The sequence below is a fragment of the Oreochromis aureus genome, linkage group 23, assembly GCF_013358895.1.
Source record: "Oreochromis aureus strain Israel breed Guangdong linkage group 23, ZZ_aureus, whole genome shotgun sequence".
NCBI classification, from domain to species: Eukaryota; Metazoa; Chordata; class Actinopteri; order Cichliformes; family Cichlidae; genus Oreochromis; species Oreochromis aureus.
Window position 1 is genome coordinate 37,049,733 of NC_052963.1, and position 26,046 is coordinate 37,075,778.

At 41.6% G+C, this 26,046-nt stretch overlaps 1 protein-coding gene across 3 annotated transcripts; it reads right to left on the minus strand.

Moving 5' to 3' along the window:
* Positions 1-144: 144 nt before the first annotated feature.
* Positions 145-24,039, minus strand: LOC116331164 (cadherin-24). 3 transcript variants are annotated; one of them, XM_039607528.1, is made up of 14 exons: positions 23,879-24,039; positions 19,312-20,181; positions 13,999-14,293; positions 12,523-12,642; positions 11,993-12,160; positions 9,469-9,650; positions 8,548-8,804; positions 8,310-8,446; positions 8,012-8,133; positions 3,998-4,115; positions 3,542-3,850; positions 3,190-3,382; positions 2,418-2,814; positions 145-1,699 (listed from the first exon to the last, which is right to left on the minus strand). In XM_039607528.1, exons 2-14 carry the CDS (start codon positions 19,978-19,980, stop codon positions 830-832), a joined length of 3,837 nt encoding a protein of 1,278 aa, XP_039463462.1. In that variant the 5' UTR covers positions 19,981-20,181; positions 23,879-24,039; the 3' UTR covers positions 145-829. The 3 variants fall into 3 exon arrangements, with proteins under 3 accessions (XP_039463462.1, XP_039463463.1, XP_039463464.1); XM_039607529.1 differs by having other exon boundaries at positions 23,537-24,039; XM_039607530.1 differs by lacking the exon at positions 19,312-20,181.
* Between the last annotated feature and the right edge of the window lie 2,007 nt (positions 24,040-26,046).

Sequence of the window (26,046 nt, forward strand, 5' to 3'; positions counted from 1 at the left end):
CGGGGAATTGTATAGTGTAAGCTCGTGTCTGCAACAGTTTAACTGAGAATCAGTCCTTTGCATTTCCCGTGTGGCGATTCCAGTAAATACCCAGCAATAATCAGTGAAGTCGAGGTTGATGTTTATCTACATATGGACATGTTTTACTGTACTTTCACAACAACACACAAGTCTGACAGTGACAGTCTAATTATTTCTAATTGTGAGCAAATTGCATAGTGAGCAGGTTTTACTATAATGGTGACTACTTGCAGGAGTCTCTCTGCAGAGCTACAAGATACAATTAGACTCATTGGAGAGGCTCTGTAAACATGCGGCAGTGTGTGACATGGCATGTTTAAAATTCTCGTGTTTTAAAATTCTCCAATTCACATCCAAATGTTTATAAATTTCAGGGATTATCTAGAGCGTGTGCCCCTATTAAACGATCAATATTAAATGTCACAATTCTGGTCAATATTTGATGAGGCCTATTTTCTAACAATGCAGCTTTCAGGGCTTAGAATCAATATTTTACATAAAAGTAAATTTTTCATAATGTTAGCTTTGAAAGCCCAAGTGCATTATTAATATCAGTTACAAGAGAAGTGTGAAAAGTGACAGGTTCCATATGCATTTGCTAAAATTCAGTGGAGGTGAAAACTATATGCTGTGCACTGATTGCACCACAAATCTTCACTGTACTGTCAGCCTCCTGGATTCCTCCTGGCAGGGGGCAAACAACAAGACGATTTCTGTCAGAGGCTGTGTATTTTGCCACCCCTGCTGTGTTTAAAATCCATCACTGCCAACATAGTTCTCCTCTCTGAAACTTCTCTTTTATTGGAGTCTAGAAATCCCATCTCTGTAGTTTAGCTCCTTTGTCCTCACTTTGTTTATGAGTCTCACTGAGAGTGGTCTCTGCTGTCTTGCCTCCCTCTGGCGCTCGCGTTTCTCCTTCTCCTTCCTTTTCCCTCTTCCTCTCTCGGATAATCTCCACCAGCCTCTGAAACTTCTGGTTTAGCTCCTCTATCCCTCCCACCACCCTCCCATCATCCTTTTCTCCATCGCTCTCCAGTGAACTCAGCGACTCGGCCCTTGAATCACGGCCCTCAAACTCGTAAGTCTGCAGTGAGTCATAGGGTGGCTGTGACAGGTCAAAGGTGACCTGGTCCAGACGAATATTCAAGAGCTCCTCCATCCTGAGAGGCTGCGGGTTGGTCGTTTCTGTTCTCGCCGGCTCCGCCCCACTTGCCCAGCCTCTGCTGTTGCCAAACATCCCCTCAGGTAAGGGCAAAGACTGTGGGGTCAAATCCTTTCCCTGGAGTCCACACATGTTCAGTAGCTGCACTCCCGCTGGGTACAGCCCGCTGCTGTTAGTCCCATTCATACACGTCCCTCGGCTGTTTGGGTTCAGCGAGCCCACAATGCTGTATGTGTCTCCTTTCAGGTACACAGGAGTGTTTACAGAGCTCATTTGACTGCTGTTTGAATAATTTTGCTCGGAAATGGAGGGAATAGAAGAATCAGTATCAATGTCATCTACGGTGCAGCTCGTGGCTCCAGTGCTGATTTGAGTCTGGGATGACCCCGGTCGCCCCTCTTGTTGGTTTGATGAGAAGCTGGTGTGACTTTGGCATGAAGACTCATTTGGGTCACAGTAGGTCGAATCTGCGGCCATGCTGGTGATTGGTGTTGACTCTGGTTCTGTTGATTTTGTCTGGAAAAAAAAAAAAAAAAAGGAGATGATTTAAAAAGACACGAAGAGAGAAATGTATGGAAGCAAAGGAGTGACTTTTTTCAACTTTCTTCCAGTAAACACCACTAAATATTTAATTCTGGACTTGAAACACCTCTGAATTGACTGTTCTGACATCAGTTCATCTATGTGAAGTATGTGGTTTTGATACGTTTGATCTGAGCAGGATCTTGAAAGACTGGTTGCGTGACTCTAAAAACTTTAAAAATTTTAGTTTCCAAAGGTTTTATTTATTTTTATTTTGAACAGGCTGTGCAGTCTCAGACTCACACGCCAAAAATAAGCTCTTTCTGATATAATCATAAAGGGACACATAAACATCACATAATCATTCACTGATTCACAGTTTAAAATAATTCTTAAATGTATCCACTAGTCTTTTACTGGGCCCTCAGATTACCCACTCTCTTAAACTCTTTAGTCAGCTTACTTCTGATTGGCTACCCTTTGCAAACAGAATATCAACATATTAGGGTAAAATTGTCTAAAACTGAGCATTCGATCAGTTTAAAGCATCAGCCTTATAATGTTTATATTTAATATGAGCGTCACACAGCAAATGTATAATTTCACAGTTAGCTATTAACTTTCATTTAAGTTGGTAATCCCTTATTTGAATCCATATAACTGTTACAACCATTGTTACATTTCATGTTTTTTTTCAGCACTCTTGTCTGACCTTAGCTGGATCCTGATTCTCCTTTGTGCCAGCTGCGATTGCTTCACTGCCTTCATTTCGCTCTGTAATTTTGCTTTTCACCATGCCTTCTGCTTCGAAACTACTGGTGCTCATCTCAGGAGAGTGCAGCACAGGCTCAAAGGTGTTCTGGTTCTGGATGATGAGGGAATTGCTGAAATGACCTCTGGTGAGCCCGTGGGTCAGCTGAGTTAGCTGCAGACCTGCCTCCAGTGGCCCGGCTGGATAATCTCTGAGAACAGGCAGTGTGTGGAGGCCGTAGCAGAAGCGCCCGTAGAGCGGAGCGGAGCCCGGACGTTGCTGAGGGTCCAGGCCCGGGCGTGGGTGACGACTCCAGCTGTACGTCCTGGCCCTTGGCAGATTTTGCTGGGTGTACCATCTGCGCCAAGAGATAAATGTCAGACAAGCACACAGTCAAAGACACACACACACACACTCGTTTTCATATCTTAGTAAGGACATCTAATTGAGGAAATGCTTTCCTTAGCCGCTTACCCTGACCCTAACCGTCAAAAATGAATGCTAACCCTAACCCTTAGCCTAAAACTAAACATAACCAAACTGTAGCTTAAAACCAGCCTCAAAAATGCCTTCAAACTTGTGGTGATGTGGATTTTGTCCCTGTAAGTGACTGTTGGTCCCCACAAGTATAGTGACATGCCAATTTTCTATCCTCACAAAGATGTCTAAACATGCACACACACACTTCCATGGCCAGGATAAACTTTTTATTTTATTTCTGGGATCAGCTCACATGGTTCGGTTGTTGTGCATGTGCTGTATTCTGTGCATGCTCTGCAGCGCTGTAATGTCAAAAGCTGCGGTATCTGCTTCCCCTCCCCCCTCATCGTCATACGATATGATGTTCTCCCTGACATCATCTTCCTCGAAGGTTGAGTGGGAGTCTCGTTTCTGATGGCGCAATGACAGCGAGAGTGCACACACCACTAACAGGCAAAAAAAAAAAAAGAGAGACACATGACCATATACTCTTTGGACATTACAGAAGCAACCTGACACAACTGCTCAACGTCTTTAAAAAAAGTCACAAACAACACACAATGTTTAAAGTAGCTCAGAGATTTTAGAGAACTGACCAACCGTACCCAGAAGAGTTGTGACACAGGCCAGCATGGCCAGTAATGTCACCAAACTGAATATAAGAGACGGAGAGGCGGATGGCACGGGAAGACAAACCATATGTCTCTCCCATCTCCTGTCCCTCTGTCTGCCCCTGTCCTCAGTCTGCATGCCCCCCCGCAAACAGGGACAAATAGTCACGGTGACTGTGCCAGTGTTGGTTAGACCCGAGGCCCCGTCACGCAGCACAACTGGTACGTAAAGGGTGAGTAAAGATGAGGAGAAGCCAGGCAGGGGCTCTAAGGCTGTCTGGAGCACCAGGCTGGCTGTCACACCTGATAAAGTGGCAGACAAAAATTACAAAAAAACAAAACACACACACATCATACACGGTCACTGCACAACAAACATGCACCACTTTTGGCTGGTGTCAGTTTTCTGGGTTTTGCATGAAAAATAAAAATAGGGCCAATGTTTTCGACCTCCGCTTTCTCTGATGGAGAGGTTGAGGGCAGAGCTGGACTCTGGAGGGATGCTGAAGTGAACCGGGGCGTCCTGTCCTCCTTGATCTCTGTCGATGGCTCGTAAAACCTGAACCACCTGAAGAAATCACAGATGAAAATGCATTGTTTTAAAATACAAAGGAGGTTAGAATTCTCTAAGAAGAAACAAAATAAATCAAAGGATGATTAAAGGTTGAAAAAGCATTTCTGTCTTTCACAAAAACATCTAAATTTGTTCAAATGAAACAATCAATCAAATAAAAATTACTTATTCAAAAGTCATTATTGCAGCAAAAGCCATTTAATTTAGATTCTGAAATTACCTCCATAGATGTTTTATTGTTTATGGTGTTCGTCCGACACAGGGGGTTTACAGGAATTAACGATGCATATGATCCAACATTACTGTTTTTAATTTTAGTGCTGTCGTTAATGTTCACTGTATAGTGCTGTATTGAATTTTCATATTAAATCTCTTTATTATTTTTACATCCCTGATTTTATTTGCATCAGTGTTACAGGAGTTAGCAGCGTCAACCTGTAACCTGAAGGCTCTGGATCAAACGTGCTCCTGTGTGTGTTTTCTCTACACGCATGTCAGGATAACCGGTGACTGTGGAACATGAGTGTGACTCCAGTCCAGCCTCTACAACCTCTGGATGCACATTTTCTCCCTGTTTGCACTTTTACATGGAAACTTTCTCACACTTAAATGGTAGCGGGGAATAAAGCTCTCCATCTGAATTGCCATTTCACTAGCTGGGACCACATCCTCGGTAACGATGGGTGATGAGGGATGAGGAAGTGTGAACTGGTGCTGCGGTTTGGGGAAGGCCTCGAAGGGGACTGGCGACAGCTCCCGGGCCGGGCAGATCCCCATGTACTAACGAGAAATGAATGAAGGAAAGGAAGAGAGGAGAAGAGGAGAAGAGAGGGAACAATGCCGGGGAAGGGTGGGGCATGAAAATGAGAACAGCAGGTATTGGAGAAGGGGGGCTTTTATAGCCTGAGGCCGGAGGGGGCGTGAAGGAGGAGTGGTCCCGCTCCTGAAATTCAGATGATATCTCCACTTAATATCTGCACTCTATGCAAAAATTAGACTTTGTGCATGTTCTGAAAAGTTCTTCATGCTTTATCTTTCAGTTGCAATGAATGCTAATAAACAAACAAACAAAGCTGTGTAAAATGTTTAAAGAAAAATCAGAATGCAATGATTTGCAAACCTCACAAACTCCCAGTTTATTCACAAAAAACATAAAAATGTATCAAATGTTTAAAAAAACAACAACAACACAAAAACAAAAAGGAAGCATTTTAAGAAGAAAAAAGACCATTTTGAATTTTATAGCAGCATAAAATGTTTACCACTGTGTAGCATCCCCTCTTCTTTTAACAACAGTCTGTAAACGTCTGGGAAATGAGGAGACCAGCTGCTGGACTTTGCTGATAGAGGATTTTAGCTGCTCAACAGTCCTGGGTTTTCTTTCTCTATCTTTTGTTTCATGATGCACAAAATATTTTCAGTTGGCAAAAGATCTGGACTGCAGGCAGCCCAGTTCAACACCCAGATTCTTCCACTACAAAGCCATGCTGCTGTGCATGCAATATATGATTTAGCATTTTCTTTCTGGCATCTTTTACAGAGGTCTTTTTTTGAGGCCTTCCCTGAAAAAGACGTCATCTGAATTTGAGCAGATGTTGCTCTAAAACCATCATCAACATCAATGCTGTCTTTCCAGATGTGCAAGCTGCACTTGCATACCATCAGAGACTCAGGCCTTTGAAATGAGCACTGGTAACAGGCAGGATGGTCTCTTTCCTTTTAAGTTACAACGTAATTTTTTTTAGAAAAAATAGAAATTTGTTAATTTGTTTGGAGAACTTAAATGAATAAATGAAACAGAATAGACACATATGTATGTTAAAGAGTGATGGACGCGATCTGATTGTGGTATAAATTGCTGGAGGTACACATTACAGTTTCCTGGTTCTACGGGGGAGTATTTGGTGCCTCACTGTGTTACCCTCTGATGTACTGGCTACTTATCCAGGGCACGCTCAACATCTTGCCCAAAGTCAGCAGAGATAGGCTTCAACTGCCCTGCAACCCCAATTGGATTAGAAAATGAATGGATGGATGACTGATTTTATTTAGCCCATTGTTTTAAATGTGCGCTTCATCCATGAAAAGCACTTTATAAGATTGTTTTGTAACTGCCCAATAAATCAGGTTTATTATTTGTCTTATTATAAAAGCAACCAGCCAGGGAAACACGAGGGGGGCCTTTAATTATGAAGCAGTCACGGGAAACAAAAACTGACCGCTCATTTATTTCTTATAACAGCGGATCAGTTTAAAAAATGTTCAGAATTAAATTAGATCAGAGCTGCAATTGTTACTGACTGACCTTTGTTTATTAAAACACACTGCTGCACTAGCTGTCAAATCAACCAACCAAGAATTACAGCTTTAAAGTCACACTAATGCTTTGCTTTTTCAAGTTTCCTAATTCCGTGCAATAGAATTAGCATGAAGGTTCACTTTGAAGGAATACCAGTCATCCATATTAAAATTAGGAATCGGTTATTATAATATTTGGAAATGCACTCAGCCACTCGAACGTTTGGGGGTTAGTTTCATCAGAGCTTATCTTTTTTAATCACAGAGATTTTACTCATACATAATATTTAATTAGCTTCCTGTTAAATTTCACATTTACTTTACAAAAGCTCTTCTTCCAAACAAACTCCTGAATAATCAGGCCCCATTATAGCTTAAATACTTAATAGTACCATATTATCCTAATAAAGCACTTTACTCTCAGACTGGAAGCTTAATTGTTGCTTTTAGAATTTCTAAAAGTAGAATGGGATGCAGAGCCATCAGCTACCAGAAATGTTCCTGTGGAACCAGCTCCCGGTTTGGAGTCAGACACTCTCTCTACTTTTAAGATTTAAACGCTCCTTTTTGATATAGCTTATCTCTTAGCTATGCTGCTACACGTTCAGGCTGCTGGGGGATTTCCCATGATGCACTGACCACTCCTACACTTCCCTCTTTTCAATCCTGATTTGTAAGTAACTTCTTTTTCTCTTCAGATAGTTTGTGTTTTGTCGTGTCTGTTGTTTATGCTCTCTCTATGTTATCCTTGTCTCCCATCTTCTTCCACCTAACGCCCCCAGCTGGTCTCAGCACACCACAGCCCCTTTACTGACCCTGGTTCTGCTGGACATCCCTGTTAAAAGGAAGTTTTCCTCCCCGTGTCACCGACTGCTGCTCATAGACCATCCCGGTGATGTTGTAAGGTACTTTACCTTTCTACATAGAGAACCTTGAAAGACTGTTGTGAACGCGTGCTATCTAAACATTGATAAGATATGTTGTAAATGACAATCATAATTAGTGGAATTATTCATCATACTAATAATGATGTAATTGCAATCGTAAAGTTCCACTGTCAGCAACCATCAAAGGCATATTTTGTTTCCTAATGCAAGCCTATCATGTTAAAAGGCTAATTGATTATGCTAGCATTTCTTAGAACAAAATCCCCTGAGGACTCCAGAGACAGGCTGGTGCTCCACACACTGGCCTAGCCAAAATCTACTTCTTTCCAGCTGTGCAGCCATGATCAGCACAGGATGGTTGCTGAAAAATGGGCCTCTGCACGCCTACAGAGATGCGCTGTGGAAAATCCTAAAGGATTTATGATGAATTATTTCATTAATCCTTAATTTAATTTACAACATCTCTAATCACTTTTTGTTATATTGGATTTAAAAAGACAAATGTGCTTTGCTTTCTAAGGGATCCCAAACATCTGAGTGGTAAAAAAAAAAAGGTGATTTGGTCTCTATCTCTGTAAGTGGGACAGGAAGTTGCTCAGGCTTTGAAAAACAATCACTTGCGGGAGTTTGAGACAGAATGAACAAAAACAAGAACACAGTCTGAAGTTAAATGAAATAACAGGCAAAAACAAAACAAGAACGGACCTGACCGGGGGCACTGGAGTCACATACTGACGTCGTGTACTGCCTGTCCAACTCCGGCGCATTGTCATTCTGGTCTAGTGTCTCTATGGCAACCACAACCCTTGACACAAGATTTGGGTTGTCTGAAAAAAAAGAGAAAAAAACAAGAGACTGACACTAATGTTAAAAAATTTGCACAGACTTTCTATCATTTTTACTACACACTTTGTATTCCCTACTGCAGGCAGCGCTTTCAGTGAAAGATGACTTTGGTGAGCTCTGCTGCTCAGAGCGCCCGAGGGCAGAAGGTCTGACATACCCCTCTGTGTGGCGATGACAGTGATATTATGCCACTGCTCCTGCTCACGGTCCAGCTCCATCACAGTGTTGATAAAGCCAGTGTCAGAGGCGATGCGGAACAGAGCCTCGGGGTCTGACTGGGGATCGATGGAGTACCTGAGATAAAGTAATAGGCACCATCAAGAATAGGAAGGGCAAAGAGAGCCCTGAGTGAGTGAGCAGGTGACTAAATGAGAGAGTGTCGGTGTGATAATTACCTAATGTTGGTGCTTTGTCCTGTATCTGGGTCCACAGCGTAGACCCGACCGACAGAGCAGACAGGGGGGCAGTTCTCAGAAACATCCAGATGGTACAGAGCCTGGGAGAATCGCGGTGGCTCATCAGCATTAAGGACCATGACCCGGACTGTTGCCTGGTCCTTAAAGGGACCTTTTCTTATGTATCGGGGATCCACTATAGGGTTTGTCACTTCCACTGAGAAAGTATACGAATTACGTGTTTCATAATCCAGGATCTGTTGAACAAAGAATAAAGCAGTTACTCTTTATTTATGAGCTCTCATATATGGTTAAAATATGGATACGCTGTTTATTACTGCCCACATGCAAAACCTCATTATTCATTTATCTCTGAGTGTAATATACGACTTCCATTTTGGACTTTCATTTTTTGTCTGGCTTTCATACATTTCTTGGAAATTAATCATCACCCTCTCGTCTTACTTCACTCTTTGCAACCTCTTAATCTAAGATTCCAAAGTGCAATAATTATGTTTGAATGTCCAACGCTTTTAAAACCCTTAAAAGTAAAAAGACAACTTCACACTGGCTGCTTTTAACACTTCAAGTGAGCTACAGTTGATTACTCGTTCACTGTTACTCATTAATTGCTCATAGTAGAGCCCGGGGAGTCTGAACCTATCAGCGACAGTGGGAGTTTGAGTGGGGTGCTGAAGTGTTTATCTGCTTATAAAAAATTAATTCGCAAATACCAGACCAAAGCACATTTGTTTAATCACCGCAAATGTTGCAAATTGGAGATGTTTTTCTCATTATGTGGCTATTTAAGCATAAACACCTACATACGGCTTCAAATAGTAAGCTATTATGAAAATTGGTATAGGCAATAAAGTAAAGCTGCTTTGCACACCTCTGCTGCAGCTGCGTCCAGTCACTCACCTTGTTCAGCACAATGACAGCCTCTTTGTCTCTTCTAGTTACGTTGAATATTTCAGCCTCCTCAGTGTCCAGGATGGTAAACTCCAGCTGTGCATTTTCTCCCAGATCAGGATCAGTGGCGGTGAGACGGCCCACCTCCACACCTGGTGCCGCCAGCTCTGATACAGAGAAGGACCACGCACCTGCAGGGAGGAAAACAGAGTTTAACAGTTTCAGTGCTGCAGCTGAATGCTGATGACGATGGTTCAATTTGATATCAAAGCATGCACTTCTACACATATTTCACGACCAGATTTAAAGGTGCGCTGACATTATTTTCAGCAAGTATAAGTACCGGCTGCTGTAATCAATGAACAGATCCAGATTGCATACTTATGCAATTCCAGAGTAAGAATTGGGCCACGACAGTCATAGTTCTCAGTGGAAAAATGAATTTCAAGACTCAACTAAAGCTCGTATCACATCAAATAAGGTGAATATCTTCAAAGCGACTGGAAATTTAGTGTGGAATTTTCTCTTTGAGGCAATCTACATTTTCACCTTGCTGAGCTGAGCGGTAGAAAAAGTGACACAGGAGAAACTTTACACCAAAGTGCCTGTACCTCTACTCAAACAAAAATATGAAACTATCCCGAGTTCCCTTCTTTAGTACAGGCTAGTCCAGGCTAATTTAAAAATAGAATTAAAAAACAATCAAAAACACACAATCAGTACGAGGAGCTTTGTTCCACAGCTTTAGGGGCTAAACAAGTGAATGCATCATCCCCTTTTAACAGTAACAGTTAATGAGTCTCTGATCTGAAAGGTTCCGGGGGTTCTGAGTGACATAAGGTATTAGGAGTAGTATGTAGCATGTAGTAATTTCAAAATAATCAGTAAAATCTGAAATCACAATCTGTAGTGAATCAGAACCAGAGTAATTTTGCCTCAAGTGTTTGTGCTGTGTTTTGTACAAACTGTAGACTGATGTGTTCCCCATTTTAAAAACCATTCAAGTATCGGAAATATGTCACCGCAGCTAGCACGGTCATTAACTTTTGCTATCAACACTGATACGGACGTTCAAATTAGGCACGGCAATTTAGACATTTTCTCTTTTCTGACCGATTTTTAAAAATGGCTCAAATGACTTCATTAGGCAAAAATGTCAAACATTTGATGACTCAAACTACTCGAATGCAAAGTTTACTTCCTTGACTCATTGCAAAAAAAAAGAGAATATTTTAGATCTTTGAACTGATGCACAATTAAGAACCATCCCAGAGCCATCACTAACATTTTACTGACGGTTCTGGGAAACTGACATTTTTAAACTACAACACAATTGATACTGAAAGCAGTTTAACAGCCCCGGTGCTACACTTGTCTAATAAATCCCATCAGTAATGAAGACACAGTAAAAAGACTCTAAAGCCTCAAATTCAGTGAGAGTTATTTCCCACTTTGCTATGAATAAGCTGTATTTATTAAAAAGAGAATTACAGAGTTAATTTGTTTTCCTGTTATGTTTAGTTAGGATTAGAGCGTGTCTCTTTAGCAGGCATGAAAGCAGGCACAGCGATCTGAGGCAGGTCCTTTTTACTTGGCTTCTCATGGTGACTTTCGCATATCTCGTAATGCTGCGTGGCACATTTAGGGAAATGCTTTCGTTTTAATCAAAGCAGCTCTACCTTGCTGATTGTTAATCATTCAATTCCTCCGCATAATGAAGAAGATTTAAATATTCCACTCTTGCATTCAAAAACTAAATGAGCCATTTGCGTAAACTGTGGCATTATTGTCAAACTGAAAATAATGACTTGCAGTAAGGGGGGAAAGATGTAGTCAGATATCAGTAAATAAATAACAGGCTGCTGACATTTGGAAATATTAAATAGCTTCTATAAAACATTGTATTGCAGAACAATTTATCAACGTGAGGAGAAGGGGCTTTAAACATTAAGATGAATAGCGGTAAGCATAGACTGTCTGCGAGATGAAGAAGACGAAAAAGCCAGCAAAGATGAAGTAGTATACAGGGGAAATGCAGTATGTGTCTTAAAGTGTTAGACACATTCTGCAGTGATTTTACTGTCTATTGAAGCAGAAAGCACTGAACTTTAAGATGAAATATTAATATCATGGAACAGGGAAAAGCTTGGATAAGAAAAGTGGACATGATCTTTCACTCTTCTACGTCAAGCCAGAATCCATTTAAACCTCAGGGACCAAATGGGAGTGTTTATATCAATGTTAATGGTAGTCTTGGCAAAGGTTATGTGATTACAATTGATGCTAAAAACAATGATTAGGAAGAGTGCACAAAATAGAGAGGAGTGGACTGACAAGCTATTTAGCTCGTTTAGGGCTTTAGGTCTTATCTTGAATCTGTCAAAGTGACTAGGACCCAAAGGAGGCTAAAATATCAAACTGCTGTCACAAATGCCACGACAAGATGTTTCATCGTTGTAATCTCACACACACACTTACATCCTAGAGCGACAGATATTGAAAGTAGCCAACAGTTAAATGTTGATCTGCTTACTCCTTCTAAAGTGAGGTGGATTGTCGTTGACATCGCTCAGCCTCACTGTGACGGTCGTAGTTCCCGATAATCCACCAAGATGGCCCCCCATGTCTTTGGCCTGGAGGACGACCAGATACTCATCCTGAGTCTCTCTGTCCATGTCAGGTACCGCCGTCCGCAAAATGCCTGGTGGAGAGAGGAGAGCAGGACATGCAGCAACAAAATCATAACAGCAACAGATTTCACAGTGACACCGCGCCTCTTTGAATTACCATCAGCGCGAGTCAGATGCACATATTTTAGAATTAGGAAGCTGCACGCATGTAACTTCAGGCCACTTCTGTTTCTGAATAGATCACGGAAAATGCAGGAACATGCAAATGTTCTTATCCACACTGGACATATGGTGGAAAGGGATACAGTGCACAATATATACAGTGAGAGCAGTGCAGGGATTAGCTATGTGAAGTGTAAACATCAGCAGAAGAGTCAGGTTATGAAACAGCTTTTAAAAAGGTTGAGCTGCACTTTGGAAGATATCAACAGACCTGTCTGAGGGTCCACAGAGAAAAAGTCCTGGCCGTGAGTAATGGCATACACCAGCCGAGCGCTGTTCCCATATGTTGGATCGTCAGCATCTCTGGCTGTGACCTGGATTATTGACGTGCCTGTAGAAGAGGGGAGGCATGATACAGATGACTGGTCAATGGACTCTTTCAAATTAAGAACGTTAAAACAGGTGGCTGCTTAATGAGCCATGTAGCAGGAATACTTCACCCCAAAAACTGAACAAATATAATCCAACTCTCTGCTGTCTCACAACACACACACACACACACACACACACACACACACACACACACACACACACACACACACACACACACACACACACACAAAGTTCCAAAATGCATATGCTGTTTGAATAAATACAGATACATTCCCAGTTACAATATTGCACAATTTCTCTTCTTGAATTGGTGCCAGTAGAAGTGCATTCAGCCACATCCACATTTTGGCAAAAACACGATTGTTTGCAGGATACTCAGAGAATGAATAGACAGCTGGCGAGGTGATCGAGAAGCAGAAATATTTTTAAAGTATTCATTCTTTCTAGCCGTGATAGCAGGAAGCATAATCTGTATATAAAAGATGGACTGACAAGTCAAATATCCAAATATCTACTTTGAGCATTTTTAAAAAGTTCAAATTTTATAACAGTTTGTGAATGTGGATAATTCATAAAGGTATGAGTAATGGGCAGTGTGTCAACAACAGGATAGCATTAGCTTTTCAACTAAAGGTGCAAAAAAGAATCCTTTAGCATAGCAACTATTGATATTTTGGCCAGCTAAGCTGTGCTAAGCAAGCTTATTTTTGGGGCGACCGTGGCTCAGGGGATTGGGAAGCTCAGCTGTAACCGGAAGGTTGCTGGTTCGATCCCCCTGCTCTCTCTGTCCTGGTCGTTGTGTCCTTGGGCAAGACACTTTACCCTACCGCCTACTGGTGTGGGCCAGAGGGGCCGATGGCACGATATGGCAGCCTCGCTTCTGTCAGTCTGCCCCAGGGCAGCTGTGGCTGCAACTGTAGCTTGCCTCCACCAGTGTGTGAATGTGAGAGTGAATGAATAGTGGAATTGTAAAGCGCTTTTGGTGCCTAGAAAAGCGCTATATAAATGCATCCATTTTTTTGGTCAGATCCATATAACTCATTATGTTATTACATTGACTGATATAATTTCCCACAGTTGACTAACAGGTAACAGATAACTTACGCGAAAGTCTTTCACAGATGCAAAAATTACAATTGCGTTTCTCGACACCTGTTAGTGATGTCTGAGATTTTCCCCTGGCTACAGAGTGAAGAATGGAGTACATGTTATACAGGAAATAGCGAACGACTGAATAAGACTGTGTCTGTTTTGTTTTTCAGAACAAAGCCTTTGTTGGGCAAAACACTGCTAACATTTGATCACCTCTCAGGAGATTTTGTGTGGTTCCACTTTAATGTTGTTTGCTGCATACCTATGTTGGCCATCTCCGGCACCATGGCAACATAAGGTTCATTGGGGAAGACAGGTGGGTTGTCGTTGATGTCCTGAACTCTGATGATGAACTCAGAGGACGGCTCCAGGGCTCGGCCAGTTTCGCGGTCTGTAGCAGTCGCGACGAGACGATACTCGTCTTTCTCCTCTCGGTCCAGAGACTTGGTGACATGTATGTTGCCCGTCTTGCTGTCGATCACAAACACAGAGCCCACTCCCTCTCCCTCCAACATGTATTTAGTGCTTCCATCTCCTTTGTCCATATCCGTGTGCAGCTGGAAAAACAAATACATACAGAGTAAATGGCTGTAACACCTTCATGCAACATTACCTACAGATGCTGATGCAGGTATCACTCATTAACACTTGCATTTGTTTAGCAGATACCGCAAACCTGACTATGTGAAATGGGTGATTTATGTTAAGGCAGGATGGGCTCGCTGAATCTGAAATGAATGGCACCAGGTGTGGAAGATACATATGGGACGGGGATGAGTACTGATGCATACAGCTAATTAACTCAATGGACCAAGCATGCCATCGGGGGTTTGTTGAGGGCAAATCCACATCAGTGTGGACAGTGGCGCTGCAAATGTCATATATGTATGCTCACAGATGCATTCTGCTAACTCAAGCACTATCCATCTGTAAATCTTTCTGTCTCTTCTATCCATCTGTCTCTTTCCTCCCCTTCTCGTAAATCCATCTGCCTGACTTGCCTTTACCTTATAAACCACCTCGTTTTCCAGTCCTTGTTTTTCTCCCTTTTCATCAAGTTACCTCGCTTACTCAGAATGCCCATCTGCTCGCAATTCTCCTTCTTTCTCGCTCCCTCCCTCTGTCTGGCTGTTTTGCTCCGTGGTGCAGAATACTGGTTTGGTATTTAATGGCAGCGAGGATATTAGTGTGAGCTTGATAGGTAAAAGGCCAAACACACAAAAATAGAAAGCTAAAGAGATTACTCAGCCTTCATCACACTGAGCTTTCTGACCGGGAACCTTCACATCTCTCTATCCTCAAGGCGCATCTGCACATGTTCATAATCCACAAGGCTTATTCACAATCTTCGCAGTGGACCTTAGATACTCATGAGAGGCTTGACTTTCAATTGCAGCTGCAACATTGTCTGTTTACAAATGTGCAGAGCAATTGCACATGATTGTTGCCAGGCTTATTCATTTTGTGGCACAAAAAATTGTTTGTGCAACACAAAAATAGACAAATTTAATTGTCTACATGATGATTAGCATAGAGTCATTTGTGTGGTTAAGACAGCTGCCCACCTTAAAGCGAGAATACGTGATGGGAAATATTGCACATAAATGCATTTAAAGTGCAGATTTACACACTATTGTCTGTCCCACAGCACAGCATTCAAGCAGAGATCAAGGAAAAATATAAGATTAGTGTACATTGTGTGTGTATATGTGATGTGCATGTGTTGGAAGGATGAAGTTGGGATCATACATACTCATGATAGCATACCCTACAAATTGCTAGATAAGGGATTCAGTTTTTTTTTATTCATCTCTTACCCACCCCCTTCTCCCTCCTTTCTTCTTTAAAGCTAGCTTTGATTTTGATCCCACACTTCACCACGAGAGACATCTTTGTCAGAGTCTGTGCCCACCTCACTCCCCTGCCCCCCCCTTGCTTCCCACTTTCTATCCAGACCTCCTCTCCTCACTGTCTAATTGCTGGCTCAGTCCTGCTGCGCTTCAGTCAGCATGGAAAAACACTCTCACTGTGGGGAAGAAATTTATCCACCCCGTACAAGCAAAGCAAGAAAAAGAGGGAACTGTCTCTTCCAATCCCTTTGTCACTTTCTCTCTCACTCTGTAATCTCAATTTTCCCCTCCTCTCACTCATGCAGTACATACACCTCCGGGTTTATATCTGCTTCACACTGCTTTCCTTGCAAGAGAAATTCTTTCTTCTTTCGCACGGGTGGTGGCACCTGTGATTCGAACTGTTGATAGCTCACCTCAAACCTTGCACTGACAATGGCTTTGACATGATCATCTCTCTATTTCTGGCAAACAAAATGAGCTACCTCTGAGAGAAAACACTGTGCTTCCGACCTCCTCGCAACGGAAGCATGCTTTATTACATGAATATCAACATCAAGACTTTACTTGCAGAGAAATAAACAGTCCCGCGTGTCTATTGATTGCTTTAACACCCCTCCCTGACTGTACCAATAACAACCACAGTGGAAGATTAAACATTTATGAGGTGTATACCGCACTGGTAAGAATCCAATCTAGACTGTCACTATAAAGTATACTGTGAGCTACAAAGTGGTTGGCAGAATTCCCTGTTAGCGTTACAGCTGATATAATCCAACTCTGAGTATGCCGTAGCTGCCAGCAGCTGCATTAGCGTGTGGAGCTTCTAACTGTGAAGTGCTACAAGTAAACCCCTGGGATTGAATGGTTCAGGTGTGCTGTGGATTAAATCATCTCAGACACTCTTCATGTTGCGACACAGACAGCAGTTGAGGCTTGCTGGTGTGCTGATGGTAAAAACTCAAGTATGTGACTTGACAAGTGGGGATGGTGACGCATAAACAGTGCCATCTGATCTGTGCCTCACTTTCAAGCATGCAATGGAACATTTTTAACATTGCAAACATGTTTTTTGTTTGTTTTGCAAGCACATGAATTGTAAATTGAGAGACATTTTTGTAATGCTAAGAAGATAAATATACTTCATTGGGTGAACTTTCTTAGTAATTAGCTGCACCCCCTTTTACCTTCTGAACTGCGTGAATTCTTTTTGGTATACGTTCAACAAGGTGCCAGAAACATTTTTCAGAGACTTTTGGACCCCTGTTGACACAATAGCATCGGATGTCATTTGCAGCTGACTTGTGGACTGCACATCCACGATGGGAATTTTGTCACATCCCATCCTACATCTCGATTGGATTGAGATCTGATGACTGTGGAGGCCATTTAAGTTTAAGATTATATGAGCTTGTGATGCCGTGTCTTATCCTGCTAGAAGTAACTGGGTACACGGTGGTCATAAAGGATATGACATAAAGGTCATGAATGGACATGGTCAGCAACAATACTCAGGTGGAAAACGGCTGTTAAACAATGCTCAGTTGGTACTAAGAGGCACAAAGTCTGCCAAGAAAATAGCCCCCACACTATTACACCACCACTATCAGCCCAAAGTGTGATACAAGGCAAGATGGAAATTGGGACTCATCACACCACGCAGCGTTTTTCCAATCTTCTACTGACCAATTTTGGTGAGTCGGTGTGAATTTCCTATTATTCTATATAGCAGTGGCACCTGCTGTAGTCTTTTGCTGCTGTAGCCCGTCTGCTTTAAGGTTCAATGTGTGGCACATTTAAAGATGCTCTTCTGCATACATTGGTTGTAATGAGTGCTTATTTGAATTACAGTTGCCTTCCCATTAGCTCAAAGCAGTCCGGCCTGTCTTCTCTGACAGCCTCAACAAGACGTTTGACCACGTCTACATGCCTGAATGTACTGAATTGCTATCATATCACCTGGCTTACTAGATGAGCTGAACAGATGTACCTAATGAAGTGGCAGAGGATTGTAGATTGTTCACATTTTTTTTTTTTTTTGTGAATGTATATTTTCTTAATATGCATGGTACCAATATCCACACATTATTTTCCTTGTAAAATCTTTGTGAATAACATGAAGCAAAATTAGCAATTTTTATGAGTGATTTTCCTACAACTGAATTGCTAGTACTTCAGTATTCATTGGTGACATACATGCATTAAGTCTTGCCAAAGGTCAGCATAGGCATACACGTAATTAGTTTATGGTTATAAACTTAATTTTATACATTTCTGTCTGTACTTCATTAAGCTTGCAAGATATGTCTTTTTGAAAGCTCATTAATTTAAATTCTGAGAAATAAATGCCCAGACAATAGATGCATGTACCAACAAAGGGAGCTTTAGCCAATAGTAGTCTAACAGGCCCAACTTCTGATAAAGTGAATCTCCGAACTGGACCTCGCCACTGTTTATGGTGTTTTTAATGGATTTATATAATCAATAACATGACCTACTGTGTGAAGTCACTCAAGAAATTTCTGAGGATACTGTAATACATTTTTGGTCCGTTACTTAGCACTAATTAAAAGATATGTGTGGGTGTGCATTGAGCCCATACATTTTATAGATGCAGCTTTGTGTTAGCTGATAACTTAGCACGCCATCCTCTCGTCCAAATAAATAACTTCTGGCTCAAAAACTCCAACATTGGCCAGCCTTATTCCTGTGATCAAAATGTGTCCAAAACCATATATGCAGTTCGACGTTATCTTCTAATTTTTAGTTTCCTGTTATGACTAATAAGTCAGTTAGTTGTACAATAATTCACAGGTTTTTTATATATACAAAAATCGCTGGCCAAATTTCCTGACAATCTGCTCAGGTGGAGAATTATCCGTTCACTAAGATCAACCAAACATTAGTGGTTGGTTCATTTAGAAAAACAAAAGATGTAATAAGAGAGGATGAAATGATAAATGATGAATAAAAGACAGACTAGAAGGAAAAAGAAGAAAACAGGTGGAGGACTGATAGCCAGTCATTGGACAAAAGCCATAAGTGGGGAAGTGATAACATCCAGCAAGCATGACAGGTCATCAATTTTATATTTAATATATTTGGCCAGTGCAAATTAATAGCTTTCAACATTGTTTTCTTTTAAGCCCCTTTCTTTTATTAATAGTGGCTTTAATATACTAAATATTAAGTTAAACGTGTTTTTATGTCGTTATTTCTGTACATATATATAAATATATATGGTCTTGGGCATTTCTACTTTGCAGAGCGTAAATAATTACAGGTAGGAAAATTTTAATGAATCCCTGCTTTGTGTGTAGTATGTTTGTGTGGAGGTTTTAAGCACAGATTTGTGTGTATGAACAGTGAATGAGGCTCAAACGGGAGCTTGGGGACACACGGAGCAGAGGATGAGAGAGGTAATAAATGAAGCAGAGTGGAAAGGTTGTCATTGTGAAATTATTTGGACAAAGAAAGACATGTAAATAAATGAATGCACTGCAAACAGAAAAGATTTATGTAAATACATGTATTGAGTACAGGAGAGATTTCTGTTTGCTCCAATTAAACCCTTTGCGTGACTATAACTTATCTATAAAAATGATTGTGCTTGCAAAAATCTTTGCTGGTTCTCAAAAATAAGGCGCGATTTACATTTATGTTGTAATACAGTGAGATTCAGGTGATTCGCATGTGCATGCTGACTGGTTGTGCCGGCAGCTTACCCGTCCAATGAGCACAGGCTCAGGCCCTCTGTACTCCTCAATCACAAAGAACTGGTTCCAGAGCCAGCTCCTACGGCGGCGAGAGTGTGGCAGCAGGTAAGGCTCTGACTGACTATGTTCAGACTCTGTGACCCATTTAGAGAGGCCCCGTAGCCTCTCAGGCTGAACGTCACCGACACCTGTCTCCAAATAGAGTTGAGGCTGGAGAACGTACTCCTCCTCTGAGCTTGGCACTAGACTGTGATCATTAATTACACCTTCAACCTCTTCATTAGTCAAATTGTTCCTTTTCTCACGGTTCACACTGAGTTCAGAGCTATGTTTAGGTATAAGAGGTTTGGCAGAAGAATCTGGAGGTTTAAGTCTCATGTCGATTTGCTTTGCTGCATTGCTCTTAAAGTCAGAATCATTAGCTTTGCCGTCATTTAGTTGAAAAGCCACATTTGGCAGAGTTCTTACATCACTCTCTGAAGCCTGTACATGGCTTTCCAATTCTTTGATTCCAATAAAAATTTTGTCCAGGGACTTTGGATGATGTAAAACTTGTTGCTTTTTGTCTGATATTACTTGAGAATCCGGATCTTCCTCTGAAAGGCCGACAGCCTCTGAGACGCCGTGTCTTTCCCCTTTGCAGAATAAAAGAAAAAGAAGCACAACATGTGCTGCCATTGCTGAGGTTCACCGATCGGTTTGTCTTGTGAAATGGCTGACAAAGAGCTGATCAGCTGCCAGTTTTTATGATGGTTTATTTCCAGCATGCCTTCGTCCTGCCCCTGCTTCAGTTCTTCCGCCCCTCTCCCTGGTGTTTGTCTTCATTTCGGCTTCTTTACTCACATATTCCCATGCAGTGCACATGCTGCAGAGGATCACCTGAGAGAAGACATAATTAGTGTGATCTTGACTGTATTCATTATTGTGAGAAACAAATGCTTTAAGATACAGAAGTGAAAAGACACAAAAAAGTCTGCCATCACACTCATTATATGAAGACGAGATTTTTTTCAGGACATATTTAAAGATAAATGTTTGCTCTGCCGTTTTCTGAACAGCTTTGTTTGCTAATCTGAGCCTTCTGACAGCTGCTGTGCAAATAACTGTGAGTTTTGAACAGAAACTATGATAATTACATCTCATAAGAAATTACCTGAAAAGGACAGTTCGCTTTGTACCTGATACTGTTGATGATATTCCTCTCATTGGCGTTTTGTGTGATTCTGGTTATTGATCTCATTTTCAGAAAGGTAAGTGTGGTCCTAAAAAATTTCAATTAATTCAGAGCCTGAAGGTACGGCGATGAGGTGGAGCTCAGGTACTTTACTGCTCCTTGTCACACACAATTGCCTGGACAGCAGGTGATTGATGCCGTCCCTAAAGATGGTCTACCCATGCTTCAGTGCCCAGTTCTGAAACAAGTTCCCCTTAAGAGATTAATTAGGCTCATAAATAATTTAATCAATGACTTGTCCTCATTTCCCTAAAGTTTAATGATCTGCTTTTTGTCAGTATTTGAGTCAGATCTCTGGCCATTGATCTTTGAAACTTGATGCAGTGCAAAGTGTCAGCAACTTAACAAGACCCAAAACTATACGACGGTGGTTTTTGCATCCATGTCCCACATGGATCCATCACTCTGCCTCACTTTTTCACTGCAATGAACGTTCTGACAGCTGCTTTCACCTTTATGCATGCACGGAGGCGTGCATTATCATCTTTGCACAGCAAATTACATGAGTCATGGGTACACAGGGAGGTAGTCTTCAAACATATGTAAATAAAGTTTTCATGCATGCGTTTCTCTTCTGAACAGATTTGGAAGCTAAAATTCTTAAAAATAATGTAGAGATTTCCCTGCATTTCATGCAAATTATCAATAATTTGGCTAGAGGACATAAAATACAGTGCACACTGGGAAGACTAAATCCCCTGGCCTCATCTGACTTAATAAATGTACAGAGCACCAAGTACTTTGATAAATTTTGAGGGAACGTGGCACAAAGTTGGCCTATAGAAATGCAGCAGGCTTTGATGGTTTCTATAATACGAACCAGAACATTTCTTAACCCCAACATTTTCTGATATATCCAATACGATATGCTGCATGGGCACATTAAAATCAAGCCAATGTTCTTTTTCTCTGCAGATAGTGACCCACTTAAAGAAGTACACTTGAGAACAGAGACAATTTGAGCTTTGATCACAGGAAATATTAAGTAATTTCTGCCCTTTTTACGTCATTATTTTCCCCTCAAATGGCAATCCACCCTTAATTATTTTTGCTGCATTTTGCACACCAAATTTACCAAGTCATCCATATGTAATGCTTCATGTTCATCATCTGCATCAGTTTGCCGGTTTCCCAAATCTATGGAAATACAAAAAGTGGCGCTTCCAAAACACTTTTGTCTTCCTCAGCTATTGTGCATTAGCATAGACTGAGCTTACGGCTTACATTTCTCTCTGCCAGCTTTGGTCCAAAACCCATGTTGCCAGCAGTACATGTCATTCACCGTTGTTTGAAGTCTTTAGAGTAAGGGTGTGTGTGTGTGTAAGATATGTGTGAAATGTAAGGCAGGGATAGAGGATGAAAGCGTGAGGACGATTTGCTGTTGCTGGCTCAGAATGGAATGATGAGTGGTGACATAGCTCTAAATTGCAAATCGCTGTTTCAGTCTCACTTCACTCTGCATCGAGATGCTTCACTGCAACAAGGCTATTCCGTTTTTATTAAAAATAGCCTGTGCATGTCAGGCCTCTTACATAGGAAAAAATGGGAGATGGGGGCATAAAGGAGGCAGAGCAGGGGAAGTGGTAGTGGAAGTACACTGGGGAGGGGGGTGAGGGGCGATGGGTGGCTTAAACATCCAGGATGTGGACAGATTCTGCTCCATTTGAACATCTCTGGCTTACCCTCCTTTTGCCATTCGTCTTAATGCCCACAGACCTCTCATCCATTCTCGCTGGCTCAGTGCACACAGGGAAATCTCTTAAGTCTATCCAAGTCAGACTGGTGAAGAGAGGCCCACTGTACTCAGCACATCAGTCACTTCATTATTGTCAAGGTTTGACACACTAGACAGCTTAAGTGAGCAAATGCCCTGTGATAAGTCAGTGTTTAGCCATGTTTTATTTGTCATGTGAAGAGGCAGTGTAATATTACACTGAAATCAAGAAAGGATATTACCAGAGAATTTACATATGATAGTCAACTCCCACACTGCGAGCGTCCCCGTTTTATAGGGGGCGCTCTTGAGAAAGTCGAGAACTAATGGAGCCCTGTGGAGCAGTAGAAAATGTAAATAGTTTTCTTGGAACAATTTTTACCATATTTTTGACAGAAGGGGTGCAGCTCCATTTAAACATTGTTTTTGTAATCACTTTTAACTCAAGTAAAACACTTTTCTGTAAGTATTACGCACTGCAATATGAGACATTTGCAGAGAATTTCATTTTGACCAGCACAACCAGATGCTTCTTTCATGTCCAGCTCCAACTACTCTTCTATAATATAGTTATCATCTGTCAATGGCTGCCATTAAGGCAGTGTGGCCTGTAGTAACTCCTTAACAGAAAAATCAGCAAGTATTGGGAAATTCTAGCTTTTTATCGGAAAAATCGCCTTCATTATAAGAAAAACGTAAGGACATAAGCACTGTTCTGTATTTCACCTGCATTTCAGAAAATTATTATTGATACCGTGTTAGAAAAGGCTAAAACAATAAAAGGACTAGCCACGTAATTCCACTCATTTCTATTCATTGAGCACCATCTCATGAGCGCCCCCTACAGACTTGCTGCCAATTTTCGTACAGTGGGATAGATGGGAAGTGGAATGTTTCTCCCTGATCGGCTCTGATATTACATTAGCCACAACACGTGACACAGCTGCTTGGTCACGGATACACACAAACCAGTTTACATGCACGCGCACACTCACATCTGGACCGCTCATTAGCATATCTAGTACAGATACACTAAACAGCCCGGAGCGTGACCTTGTCTTGCTGGAAGAAGCCAGAAAAATGACCTACTTGATGCATGTTAATGTGATTTACACACTTGGGCTAACTATTATAATGAATGCAACGTCCCCCAAATTCCGCTTTCGGCAACTTAACCAAGGTCCAGCGACCTCATTCATTTTTGCAAGCGAGCGTCCCCGCGCCAAAGTGCACGCGGCAGGTGAGTACGAACGGCGCGCGCACACACATAGACAAAAATTACCTACCTAGCCGGGAAATTAAGAGGGGAAGCACGGCGTCATCCGTACCATCTGTCAAAGCTTGGCGCTCAGTTCAGTCACCCAAAATAATTGTCTGCTTTTCCAGACCCTTCTCTCAGCCCACCATTATTTCACCTAAACAGCTCGCAGATATCTACTACAAACAGCTTCAAACTGACAGAGAAACAGTTGGAAACCGCCTCGACCCGGTTAAAAGCCTCCAAAAAACCCCGAGAATTTGGACGATAAAGTGGAGAGCTGAGCTGAGCCGAAGGCTGGAAACTTGTCTGTGTCAACTACTGAATTTTGAAGATTTAGGGAAAAAAGTCAATTATGAGAAGAGCTTACCGTGTGTTTGCGGTTTTGCTCCGGTGGTCCTCTGGTTTAACGGGGCTGAAATGATCCAACGTGGGAAAGGATGCCGAGGTTCATCTGAGCTCAACGTGAGGTCTGTCCACTTAGCCCAGTCTCTCTCTCGCTCTCGCTCTCTACGTCTAACCCTCCCTCCCTTCCTCCGTCCCTCTCTCTCTGTATACCTCTCTCTATTTTCCCTCTCCCCATTACTTTGTAACTATCACACAACGACCATAGTCACTCTAAAAGCCTACTATTTTTGAAATAGCGGCCACTGAGTGCCACAAAGACAAACTGTTAGTCTCATTGTGGTGTACTTGGACAAAATATGTGGGTATAGATTTCGCTTGAGCATTGGCGACATCATATAAAGGAGCATGGGGTCCTCCCCTAGGAATTTCTTAATTTGCTTCATTCTGGGTTTTTTTGCATCATCTCTGCGGACAGCGTATTTATTAGTACAGTGGAAAACACGCACAAAAAAACATGTTTCAGGTAAACATATAGTGAAAGATCATGCAGTCGGGCTCTTAGGCATTTTGTGTTGAATTCAAATCATTCCCCATTTTTCTCATTTAATATTATCCCTGCTGAGTCAACACAAATGTGCAGATGATTAAGTCTTCTGTCCTTCTTGCCGTTTGCAGGGAGAGTCAGAGTGCAGCAGACTGACAGGTCTGTGTGATATCAAGCTGCCTTCATGCCTTTTTTCTTTTTGTTGGTGGAACCTGCTCAAATGTGCGTGTGACAGCACGTGTCCGTGATGAATTACTTTAATTTATGAATTCCTATTCAGTAGCTCAGATACGTTTCAGCTGGATTTCTGCTTGAGTTCAAAATTCTAGTTGTGTGTGTGATTTTAAGGAATCATGCACACTTAGCATTCACTTTTTTAGGTATACCTCTTCAATTTCTTCTTAATGCAATTAGCCAGTCACATGGCAGTGCATTCGGCTAGTCGACCTGCTGAGGTTTGAAACAAGCAGAAGAAAGGTCATTTTAATGACTTTGAAAGTGGCATGGTTGTCGGTGGCAGACTAACTCATCTAAAACTGCTGATCTGCTGGGATTTTCCCACCCAAACATCTCTAGGGTTTACAGAGAAGGGTCCGGAAAGGAGAAAATATCCAGCGAGCTGCAGGTCCCTTGGTGAAAATGCTTTATTGATGCCAAAGGGCAGAGGAGAATGGCCAGAGTGCTTCGAGCTGATAAGAAGGAAACAGTAACTTAAATAACCACTCAGGGTTAGAATTTGGCGTAAACAGCATGAAAGCATGGATCCATCCTGCCTCATATCAGTGATTTTGGCTGCTGCTGAGGGTGTAATGGGGGATATTTTCTTGGCACACTTTTGGCTCACTTAGTACTTAGTAGCTCACTTAGTGTCTTTTAAATGCCACAGCCTACAGTATTGTTGTTGACCATATCCGTCCCTGTTATGACCTTGGTGTACCCATTCTCTAATACCTCCTTCTAACAAGATCTTGTCACAACGCTCAAATCATCTCAAGCTGTTTTTTTTATCAGCACAATAAGTTCACTGTACATAAATAGCCTTTACAGTCGCCAGATCTCAATGCAATAAAGCACCTTTAGGATTAGATTCAATGGGAGATAAGCATCATGGATGTGCAGGTGAGAAATCTGCAGCAACTGTGTCGATATGGACCAAAATCTCTAAGGAACGTTTCTTGCACTTTGTTGACTTTTTCTCTGCTGCATATAGATCTCACCTATGTAACGTAGTCTATCTCAAAACCAGACGGACAGGCAGTATTATCTTGAAAAAAGGTGAAAAAAAGTAGCTTACAACTTGCTTTTTTGAGAAAAATGTAAGAACATTGATTCTCCTGTTTTTCTTTCTGGCACCTTCATTGTTATCGACCTGTCTGCGTGTGCATAGAGCCAGAAGAGAGAAGACATCATACCGCTGCTGACTGAGATAAAAACGCTGTGTATAATCATATTTCTAATCATGTCCCGGGTGTTAAAAAAACAAATTTGAAGTAAAAAGGTTTGCACCAGTTGATGGCACTGGTGCCTCACTGAGAACTGTCACAGCAATTTTTAAAACAATTAATTGTTATGGTTCTTTCTTCTTTCTTTTTTTTATTGGTAGGAACAAATGCATCTCCTGTAAATATCATGACTGTCCGTCTGCG